The 12,060-nt window shown below is 38.5% G+C and overlaps 3 protein-coding genes across 4 annotated transcripts in view; all 3 read right to left on the reverse strand.

Moving 5' to 3' along the window:
* The window catches only part of LOC102909164 (vomeronasal type-2 receptor 116-like), a 36,299-nt gene extending 31,817 nt beyond the window's left edge, over positions 1 to 4,482 (reverse strand). The window contains exon 1 of the mRNA XM_076560369.1: positions 4,265 to 4,482. Within this exon, the coding sequence (XP_076416484.1) occupies positions 4,265 to 4,482 (218 nt within the window). The remainder of the gene's footprint in view (positions 1 to 4,264) is intronic.
* LOC121826529 (cytochrome P450 3A25-like) overlaps positions 1 to 12,060 on the reverse strand; it is a 319,487-nt gene that overhangs the window by 216,149 nt on the left and 91,278 nt on the right. The gene's annotated exons all lie outside the window — the stretch shown is intronic.
* The window catches only part of LOC143270520 (uncharacterized), a 146,912-nt gene continuing 139,116 nt past the window's right edge, over positions 4,265 to 12,060 (reverse strand). The window contains exons 8-9 of the mRNA XM_076560756.1: positions 4,877 to 4,973; positions 4,265 to 4,443 (exon numbers count right to left, since the gene is read on the reverse strand). The gene's annotated coding sequence lies outside the window, so the exon portion shown is untranslated. The remainder of the gene's footprint in view (positions 4,444 to 4,876; positions 4,974 to 12,060) is intronic.

Below are 12,060 nucleotides of genomic sequence, written 5' to 3' on the forward strand. Positions count from 1 at the left end.
TACAAACTATGAACTTGGTATAAATTGTAGAAGATAATTAAGACATGCAAGTTAATAGTCAGTTGTAGTAGGACATAGGGTCGAGGAAATAGGCTCAGACAAGTAGCCAAGGCATGCACATAATGTACTTCCAACCTGGAGCCAACCTGGAGTCTACCTGAGGGCCTAGCAACAGGAGCTATCAGAGTTCCTGGTCACTGTCAGAGGTCCTGATCATGCAGAGTCTAACAGAGGGCACAGCAACAGTCCCTGTCTAAGTTCCTGATTATGCCCAGCCAATGAGGGATGACCATACAGAGTAGGCACTGGGAGGAGGGTATATAAGGGCTTCCCTGTTATTGAATAAGGGAGTTCCTTATTTGCCCTCAATGGACTCTTGGTTTCTGTGCCATTGATGCTGTGCCTTCTCACCCCCTTCCACAAGGGAGCCATTGGAATCTAAGCAACAGTCATTTATTTTATAAATGATCAAATTTTTTACTGTGCTCTAAACTATGGTTTTAGTAATGGTGAGTATAAATAAATGTAATTCATTTACAGAGGGGCAAGCCATAGCCTTTTATGTACATGCCATCAAGGACAAGCACGAAGCAAGTAACTGAAAATAAGTAAAGCTTGTTTAAAATCAGGTATAGTTAATAAATTAGATGATGTCCCTCAGAGAGATCTGCTGAATATGGAATGTAGACTATTTAACAAAAAAAGCTTCCCCTGATACACAAAAATACCAGCTTCTAGAATCAGCTTCTGAGACTATTCACAAATATGGTGGAAGAACATACTCCACCTTGACCTTTCCTCGGTTATGCTAATGTGGACAACTGGGCTCATACCTGGCACACAATTTACCCACCACCAGGTCCACGACAAAATGTGGACACTATTGAGTTAGATGCCCTATTCTGCCCAGCCAAGGTAGGTCAGTTTTCCCAAGTTCCTCCTTCACAGAAACATCTCTCATACCTCATGAGTCTGGTGTTTGAAGGCAGATGCTTCCCTGTGTAGCAGCCAAAGTCTTAATAGTGTCTTGTGTGACATCCAAAAAGTGATAGCCCTGCTCCAAACAGACTCATAGAGACCACCATGGAGGATTCCAGATGGATGCTTAGGGGTCAGGTAAGTCTCTATCATTTTAACTGATATGGGGGCAGTTTTGTTTATATATACTTCCTGCTCAAATTTGTCTCTCTGATTTCTGATGGTGTTGCTAAAAATTGTCATTTTATAAGTTTGGCAGAAGCAAACAGACCTACCCAGCTCCTCCCAACAAGGCTGCAGCTACATGGTCAGTCCACATATTTTTATTTTTAAGATATAGGTCATCTACTGAAGAAGGCAGACTCACAGACAGGGTCATCTTGCTGACAGTCTTCACAGTAAAAAAGATACACTCACAAACTAGGTTTAAATGAAAACCAAACTGAAGCGATCATGCTATTACTTGGCAAAAAAATACTATTTACTATTCATTTATTAAAGGAACTTGCTTTTCAATCATTGTCCTGTTAATCAGCCATGTATGTCTTCTGGTAAATGATTGGATAGAAAAAAAAGGATATAAGTTGATGTAAGTTTGAGGGTCTTAGGAAGGAATATATTATGTACACACAAGTTGCAAAGGTCTGAAGAAGTGACTCATGGTATGTGAAAATAAGACTTAAAGATTTCTAAGTTTCAGAGTTTTATGACAGTAGTGTGTAGAGTTCTCATAAGCTAGTAATCTATCCTTGGTAAGGCACTGGCTACTATTACCATAGTCACAGGCCAAAAATTTTAATTTCCTTTCACTGTTTACTAAACATAGACTTAAAAGTGCTGCTGACTGTGCTGAAAATCCTTGTCGTATATGTGGGGTGTGTGTGTGTGTTTATAAAACTTGGACAACTCTGAGATACCATCTTACACCTGTGAGAATGGCTAAGATCAAAAACACTGAAGACAGCTTATATTAGAGAGGATGTGGAGCAAGGGGAATACACTGTTGGTGGGAATGCAAACTTGTACAGCCACTCTGAAAATCAGTATGGTGGTTTCTCAGAAAAATGGGAATAAGTCTTCCTCAAGACCAAGCAATACCACTCTTGAGCATATTCCCAAGGAATGCTCAATCTTACCACAAGGACACATGCTAAACTATATTCATATCAGCATTATTCATAATAGCCAGAACCTGGAAACAATCTAGATGCCCCTCAACTGAAGAATGGATAAAGAAAATGTGGCACATATACACAGTGTACTACTCAGCAGTAAAAAAACAATGATATCATGCAATTTGCAGGCAAATGGATGTTACTAGAAAATATCATCTTGAGTGAGGTAACCCAGACTCAGAAGGACAAACATAGTATGTACTCACTCATAAGTGGATACTAAATGTGAGGAAAGGGATGGCCAGACTGCAACCCACAACTCCAGAGAGGCTAGCTAACAGGGAAAGACCCTAGGAGGGACACATGAATGACCCTGTGAAGGAGAAGTGGATGAGATCTACATGAGTGGACTGGGTGTGGAGGGGTGGCAGAGGGTGAGGAGTGGGGGATGAGAACATAGGGAAATGGCAGGGTCAAGCTGGAACAGGGACAGAGTGAGAGGGCAGGGAGGAAGATACTATGATAGATGAGGACATCATGGGAACAGGAAGAGGCAGGGTGCTGGGGAGGCTCTCAGGAATCCACAAGGTTGGACAGAAGAAAGAGAATTTACGATTGTAACCGAGAACCACCCTTTAAGTCCCAAAGGTTTTTAAGGCTATGAAGTACAAGTCTATCCCAGATGTATACAAACACTGGTTTTGTTCTTTTATACAATGAGGATTTAAGCACAGATTGCAGACAGTGTTCATGCTAATATATCTAAAACTTTTATCTCTGTGAGTAAACTTAAAAAAATTAATGTAAGATTCAGGCAGTCATGACTTGGATCCACCTATGACAGATTAAACAGACTCCCAAAAAGAGCTCCTGTCAATAAACAGTTCCAGCTTTCCTCCCTACTGCCTATCCCTGAGGATGGACTCTCTCCTTCTCCTGGTCTTGGGACTCCCTCCACCTCCTGATGCAGCGGGATACTGAATACAGTCTTTCCATCCTGTGAACGAATTCCTAAGAGAACTTTAAGTGCTAAATAATTAGGCATTTTTCTTTTCACATACTCCATAATACCACAACTACCAGGACTACAGGCCTGGATGACTGTTTCCTGCTCACAGAGCAGTGCATGGATTGCACCTTCAAGAAGATGCTTCTCAGTAGAGGACCATCTTAATCTAGAATTGATGTTCAAATGAACAAAGGTACTAACAATAGCAACAATAGAGAAAACAGTAGGAAATATGAAAAAGCAAGGCCAAATAAATCCTCCACAATATCATAACAAACCAACAGGTGAACTCAAAGATACTGAGAGAGTGCAAGTGCCAGATGAGTAGTTCAAAAGGCAAAAAGATGATGTCCTAAAAAAACATAGAAACAAGCAAGCAAAACCAACTGGGCATTGAGACAAGATGCAACATTGTAGAGAACAAAGACTGAGGAACAAGTAAAACAGCAATAAATATATTAAAAACTCAGTACCAAGAAAAACAAATCCTAAAGGGAAATTGAAATTCTTCCAGGGGGTAGAACAGATAGAAATGTTGGAAATGGAAAACACAAAACTGTCAATAAAAACACAGTGGAAAGTGACCACAACAGAATGGACTAAGCAGAAGACAGAATATCAGGTGTGAAGGATGTGATTTCAGAACAATGCATTAAAATCTTAATAAGGAATTAATAAGTAATAAACATGACCACAGTGTCCAAACTTGGAGATATTATAAAGAGACCAATATAAGAACCTGTGGGATAGGAAATGATAAGATATGTATTAAAAACATGAGGATTTAGCAGAAACTCTCCAGGTCTGTAGAAAGAAAGAGACATTCCAACAGGAGTCATTTAGATTTTCAAATATATGTGAACAGGGTGGAGCCTCTCCTTGTCATGTTAGAGTCAATGTGTGAAAACAATATAAGCCTGCCTGTGGACTCACAGAATGGAGAGACACAAAAGTTGTTTTCCTTCTTTGATCTCTACCTGACTGAAAAATAAACAAAAGGAAATCAAAGGTCTGTAAGATGCATAATGAAGGAGGAAAGTTTGCAAATGAGTTTCACATTTCTGTGTATACAGTTCATTATACTCAAAGGAATTACATGTGCACAGAGGAGCATGCACTGTCATGTAGCCAGAACCCTTAGCACAGTCACACAAATACTTACAGAAAATTATCAGATATATCCGGTTTGATCTCAAAAGATATATGGCTTTTGTAGAATCCTTCCATTGTGATGTAAATGGGGATTAATGCACCTAGGATCATATCAGCCTTCATGTAGGTGCTGGGCTTCCAGTAATCAAAGCATCTCTGGTGAGTCATTTCACCTGATGTAAACAAAGACTGCAGGAGTAGGAAGAGACAAAGCAAAGGAAGGGACATGTCAGGGTCTGCACCACACAGAGACAATGCCCTACAACTAGGCTGAGCTGTGGAGGAGATTATTGTCAGGTCATGGAACAGGCTCAGACCTCAACAGTATCAGAGGAGACTCTGTATGCTGCAGCTGTTCCTGATGTTGCATCAGGCTCTCAGGCTGCACATAGTCTATTGTTCTCATGCAAGACAAGGGCACAGACAGAAGCAATGTCCAGACAACAGAGGGTCAGTCAGAGTGCTGAACTTCTCCTCTAACTGTAACTAAAGTGGCCCTGAATGTGCTGGCTTTTCTTGCTTCTATTCCCCTCTCATGTGTGTGCTCTGGGGATCTTAGTCCTGGGGCTCTGCACCTGCATCCTCTATGCTGGTGGAAAACATGTTTGTTTCTTTCCCCTACCTCTATGATTTCATAATGGTCCACAGTGACTTTTCAAGAGCACCATAATCTGAGACAGAATTGTGGGTCATCAATCCAGATTGTTTGATTTAGACTGCTGTTTTGGAAGACACAGATAAAAATTATAAACACTGAGAAAAAGCCATAGCTGGCTGCCACAAAGCATGCACTTGTAATATTCCATACAATGATTTCACAAGAGGGTGAAGCGGTGATGTCAGTTTCTAGTGTCTGCCATTCAGAAGCACCGTGAACTTATATCTATCTTGACTCGCTGGTCTGTTCTTTCCTCCTTGTAGAAATAATTATGAAGATGGAGAAAGGAGGAAGGATGTCCAGAAAAAGTACAGAAGGTCATTTCCCACCTCAAATATTCAAAATATTAGGGTTCCAAAACAGTAATCTGTGTTCTGCTATTAGTGCACTCTGGTACCTCTTTTCCCCTCTATATTTTGTAAAAATTCACAATGAAATAGAATCATGCTTAATTTCTACACTTCTTCCTCTCATCAGAAATGCGGTTGATATAATTTCATGATTTTGTTATATATTACAGATAATTATTATATAGTATAAGACAAATCAAATTTTGTATATGCATATATGTTAGAAAGGTAGCAACAATTTATGAAAAAATAGGCCATGTATTTTCAAAAGAGCAATGAGGACTACACTGGAGACTTTGGAGTACATAAATGTAAGGAGAAATCAAGTAATTATATTCAATAAATAAATAAATGGATGGATGTCTCTTATGTATAACCTTACAAAATTGTGATTATTGGAGTCCTTAAAATATACACAAAGTAATTTTCAATTCAACAATGTATTATATTATTATTATTATTATTATTATTATTATTATTATTATTAGCTATTCTGCACACAGCTTGAAGTATTTCTTTAAATTACCCCTCTTTTGTCACTGAAATGTGTTCTTTGACAAGTAATTCCTCAACCCTGATATTCAGGCTCTCACAGTCACCATTCAAACTGAGGTCAGGGGATTGACTTTAGGATCCAGTTTTGAATGAGGTCAGACAGCATTTGATTTTTTGTGCCTAGCTCATGTTCCTGAACATAATCTCTGCATTCATCTATATGTTCAAAATAATAGGATTGCCTTTCTTGAAAGGTTGATTGCTACTATATGTATGTAGGAATACACACACACACACACACACACACACACACACACATATATATATATATATATATATATATATATATATATGCATGATGTATGTAATAATAGTTACTGATAATACAACTCCTGATAATCAAGAAGCCCATGGAGGGCTGTATGGATAAATTTGAAGGGAAGAAAGGGAGGTGAGAACAGGCATGATTATATTATAATCTCAAAACCAAAAGAAAAATGTTTTCTCTGCATTAAAAAAAATCAAATAATGCCGGGCAGTGGTGGCGCACGCCTTTAATCCCAGCACTCGGGAGGCAGAGCCAGGCGGATCTCTGTGAGTTCGAGGCCAGCCTGGTCTACCAAGTGAGTCCCAGGAAAGGCACAAAGCTACACAGAGAAACCCTGTCTCGAAAAACCAAAAATAAATAAATAAATAAAAAATCAAATAATACAATATCTTGTATTCATGTGTTGAAGGACAATCAAGTCATTTCTAATTGTGTGCACTCTAAATTAAGCTTCAGTAAACATGAGTGGAGATGTGTCCTTGACCAGCACATGTCATGTGTTGTTTTTATATGTATGATGTTGGAATTACTCACTTAGTGTATACAGTGAATACTTTGTTTTTAACTGACTGAGGAATTTTTATGTTATTTTCCCTGCTAACTCTGTAATATTAACTTATTTCTGTCTTGGTTAGGGTTTCTATTACTCTTATAAAGGAAAACAGTTAATTTTTGTGGCTCTTTTACAATTCAGAGGTTTACTTCATTATTATCATAGTGGGAAGAAAGGCAGCATACAGGTAGACATGGTGCTAGAGCAGGAGCTGAGAGTCCCTACATATTGACTTGGAAACAACATGAAGTGATCTGATTCACTAATCTTGAGCATACATGAGAACTCAAAGCCTGCCTCCACAGTGACACACTTCCTCCAATAAGGCCACACCCATACCAACAAAACCATTCCTCCTACTAGTGTCCCTCTGTGGGGAGCCATCCCTCACTGCCTCATTTCCCCCAGAGTACTTGAGTAGGAGCAGCAGGAAATATTAGTTAGAAGGATAGAGAGGAAAGAAACAGGGAGAAATGCAAGATAGTCTCAAGAGGGCCTGGACTATCTCTGCCCTAGGGTATAGCAAGGAATGCCAAGGGGTGGAGCAAAAGACTTCCTTCCCCTCTGCCCCCATACAGGCAAGTGCAGACCATCTCAGACACCTGCACTCAGAACTGTGGTCCAATAGTTCTCTCTATGCAGACCTGCTACTTAAAACCACTAGGAAACGTAAAAATGAGCTCCATTAGGTCACCTCTTCTTAATCTATAATAAACAACAAGCCCCCATTAAGAGCTCACAGCAATCGCCATACCTGTCAGGCCTCCCAGTGTGGGAGTAGAGGATGATAAAGATGGCATTTCTTTTTCAAAACAGGACTAAGGTGACTAAAGCAGTCTTGGCTGCACAAGCTCTTTAAATCCAGAAACTCCTGATGCAACTGCATCAGTCTTAAAAACACCAATAGCTTCATCATTAACATTTAAAGGTTAACATAATTCTCATATGAATATTGCTATACACACTTAACAATTCTCTCAATCTTACATCTTAAAGCAAACTCTTATTAGGACCATTTGAATTTCTTGCTAACAAAACATAGGATAAAGTTCTGATGTATTCACATCAAACTTAAATACTTCCTTAACTTAACCAAACAAGGGTGCATTAATATCAACAGGTTAACATAATAATTCTTACATGAACATTACTATACACCATTATAATTCCTACAACATACATTCAAAGGCAATATTCTCACTATAGCCATTAATACTTTCTTACAAACACTATACAAAAACAATTTAATAGAACTATACAAAACATAACATTAATTCACTCATGTAACATAAAATATTGTTAAATTAATGAGATGGAGGAATATTAACACTTCTTCTTTTCTTTATAATTTTTAGAAAAAAGAAAAAAACCCAAATTTCTATATTTAAATAGCTCCATTTTAAGCAGTTCCATTTTTACATAAACAGTTCCATTTTTTACACAAAACAATTCATGAATCACCACAGTTAGTAAAGCATATATGCATTCACAAAACTAAATCTTGAGACTAAGTAAAAAATAAATAAAATTTCCCATTTAAACAGTTTCATTTTTAACACAAATAATTCCATAAAACTGTTCCTAAGTCACCACCATGGATACAGTCTATATGCATAAGTAAATTCAAACTGTCCCATTGTAAAAAGATCATTACTGTCCAACTCATTTCTTAAGTCCAAAAATTCAAATAATAAATTATGGTAAAAGCCTTCCAAATATGAAGAAACCCATAACCAACGTTTTGTAAGTTCAAAAAGTTCAAACAAATTCTGGTACTAGAATTCCACTTCCAAATATGAAGAAACATTTTACAGTCAAAAACTTTTTGCAGTTAACAATTTTAGTTCAAACAAGCATCTCTGCAACTTTTGTTCTCAGGCCAGAGACATTTTTAGTTACAGCAGCCATTTTATGGCAGTTTTTCCTTCAGGGAGAAAGCTGTTAGTTCCATAAGAGCTGGTTGTGGAAAGTCCTCTCAAAAGAGACTTTCTTTTAGCTATCAAATAGAAACTGCAACGTTTTTGCTGCTAGCTCAGGTTTTTCTGTGCTGTGTTGATGTTACACAGGTCTAAGCTGGGGATGCCTGGCCATGGCCATTGTGGTGGCTCTGGCATCTGCCATTCTTAGGAGCTTCTGAAGTTTCTGAAACAGCTCAGACTGCTAGCTTGCAGTTCACTATGGATGCTTTTTTGTGTTTCAGGTTCCTTCATCATATACATTAAGCATAGACTCACATTTAACATTTACACTTTTTCACAAACTCACATTCAACATATACTTATTTATATTCTTAAAAGCTAATACTCTTAAGGGAACTCTACAAGACTACCTTAGCAAATATACTTCTTATATTCATACAAGCTTATATTCTTAAAGAAATTCTATGGGACTACCATACAAGTTAATATTCTTACTACATGTCTTACAGGAATTCTATGGATCTATTTTACAAACTTATATTCATAAGAACTATTAAGCAAACTCTCTATAGAGCTATGACTATATCAAATTACCAAACACCTAAAAGATTTCTTAACATTTACATTATCTTCCAACAAGACAGAGAGTAATTTTTCAAATCCCCCAAAAAAGAATGAGAAGAAAAACCTTTTAAGGGGCATAACATATATCTAAGTGACTTTGTAGTGTTATTGTTAAGGCTATAATCCTTGGGGTAAAGTTATTTTTTCCTAGTCATCTTTCTTACCAGGCTCTCTCAGCTGTCTCTGAACCAGCAGAAAATGTGCTCAGTAGCAAACAGTTTCAAACTAGAGCCTGTACCTTTACACAAATTCATATAGCAGCTTCCCTGTGCCATAATTCAGACAAACGTTCCTGTTACAGCAGATCTTTTGGTTTGCTTTACCAAAAGTTTGGCTTCTGGATGAGGGTGAAATTACCATATTAAACTGCTGTAAAGCTCTTAGCAAAAATTTCTTGTGCAGCTATTAGGCAATATAAGGCATTTTCTCAAAGGGGCCTGTATGTCAGATCTGCTACTGGTCAAAGGCAGAGCAGCTCCAAGCTCACAGTCCTTTTAGCTTTTCATAGGAGCTGACATTCAACAAACTCTTAAGACAATTTTCCTCCTTAATTTTTTAAAAGCTGTATTTTAAGTTTACTATGAGCATTTTTTAATGCTATCAATGTTTCTCTGGAATCTTAAACACAACTCAATCTCATAAGCTTTTTTTCTTTTAAATTATCTCTTGTGAGGCAAGCTGTTTGTTTGCTCTCAACTTTTTGGAAAGTAAACCTAAGCTTTCTAGCAATGATTAGGAAAGAAACTTCATTTTGAGTTGGAAAAAAAAAGAAGTATTTCTAGGCAGCATGGCCATTTTTAGTTGAAAAACTACCTTTCCCAGAATGCATTTCTCTTATATCAGCCTGCAGTTGTGAGCTATCTTTCAGATTCCATTTCCCATAAATCTTTTCGGGTCCAGGAGTCAACTTCTGGTCGCCTTTTACCAGTCTTGTTTTCATGCTTCTTGTCTGGGAGGTTTGAGTCAAGTTTTTGTTTTGTTTTGTTTTGTTTTATGTTTTCTACTTTTTCACCATGGAAGATGGAGAGATTTCTGTTCTCCCTGAGCTGCCCTAGCTAGGTGTTTTTCTTTCATCTGATACTGGCCCCAGATCAGATTCACACAGGCCACATTAGTATGCACAGAGGGGAGCATCCCTAATACCAAAATTCTCTCTGGGCTTGTTCATTTGAATAGCCAGTGAAAAGGAACAAAAGCACTTAAAGCAGAGCTTTCCTGCAGCTCCTTCAGAGAGACTTTCCCTGAAAGATCTTTATCTAGTCCTGCTGGTTCCTTCCTCCCAGAAGCAGAGCTTCAGATGCCTCAGACTGCAGTTCTGTTCCTCTGTTAGCTGCCTCTGGAGGTAGGAGCTTTACTCTGCTTCTGTTTTCAGGGTCTGTGCAGTTTGTGTTCATAAATCAAGCTTCTGCTTTTCATCAAGGGAGGTTTTTGTAATCCCTAAGCTCACATTAGGACAGGTATATTTCCCTAATCAGACCTTTCTCCTGGATTAGTTCCCCAGTGGTTTGTGTTCATCTGTCTGTGCACTCTCAGACAGTGGCTTATTCACAGAGGCAACAACCCCTCAAGGCTTCACTCCCTCACCTCACTGGGAGTCAGTGAGGAAAACCAAAAGTGCTTGAAACAAAGCTTTTCTGAGAAAGGTCCTTTCTCTGATAGAAAAGAGTTTTACTCCTGGATAGTTCTTCTTTCTGTACTGGCTCAGCTATTCCCCCCAGATGGAGTTTCTGATGCTGCCGCTGCTGCAGCTGCACATGGGGCTCAGCTTTACTGCTTTCTCCAAGCCAGGAGCTTCCTCAAGCTGCCCTGCACTCTCCCAAAAATCTTTTGTTAGGTTCTAATTGGGGAGGGATTTTTGACTGCTTTACTGGCTAGTAGAGAAAGGACATTAGCAGAGAGGATTTGCCCTGTTCTAAGAGGTTTGTTTTTTCTTAGAGTGAACCACAGGTGAATTCCTACACTAATATCTCCAGGTGATTCTTATTTTTTGTCCTTACAGAAATAGAAACCGAGAGAGAAAGTTCTGAAAGCTTTTTACTTTTTGGAGAGAGATTAAATTTTTTAAGAAAGCTTTTAGCTTGAGAGAAAGACCACCAAGTTTTTTCCCAGAAATTTTTAGTTTTAGAGAAACCAAATTTTCCCAAGACTTCTAAACTTTGGTTTACTTCAACCACATTTTTTGAGACAGGGTTTCTCTGTGTAGCTTTGAGCCTTTCCTGGAACTCACTCTGTAGCCCAGGCTGGCCTCAGACTCACAGAGATCCACCTGCCTCTGACTCCTGAGTGCTGGGACTAAAGGCATGTGCCACCACCACCCAGCTTCAACCACTTTTTTACCTCAGGGACATTAGCTTTCTCCTGCCACTTGAGACCAACAGCTACTCACAGGAATTTTTTCTGCCTGATAAGCTCAAAGAAGAGTTTTTTTCTTCCCAGTTTGTGTTCATAGCCCTATAATTAGAAAACTAAAGACTTAGTTTCTCTGTCTTGTATCTTAATATATGCTGTTTTCCTTATGCTGTTTTTCTAATTTTTTTCTACACTGCCTTACACTAAGTTTCTTCCTGCACTATATTACCACACTCTACCTTCCTTATTTTTCAATGATAGAAGTTAAGAGAGAGACAGAAAGAGAGAAATCTTAATAGAGAAGATTCTATGCTGCAGCCATATTCTCAAACATCCTTCCAGTCCGTTTTTCTTTTTCTCCTGAGAATAACACCCCCTGCCCTATTTAACGTTTTTCACTACAAAACCAGGTCAGATCTGTAGCTAGAGTTTTCCTGCCTTGCCCACAGTCAGGACAAATCTTTGTCACCTGCCAGTCCCACAGCCACTCAGACCCAACCAAGTAAACACAGAGATTTATTTTGCTTACA

The sequence above is a fragment of the Peromyscus maniculatus genome, chromosome 23 (genome assembly GCF_049852395.1).
Source record: "Peromyscus maniculatus bairdii isolate BWxNUB_F1_BW_parent chromosome 23, HU_Pman_BW_mat_3.1, whole genome shotgun sequence".
Classification (NCBI taxonomy): Eukaryota; Metazoa; Chordata; class Mammalia; order Rodentia; family Cricetidae; genus Peromyscus; species Peromyscus maniculatus.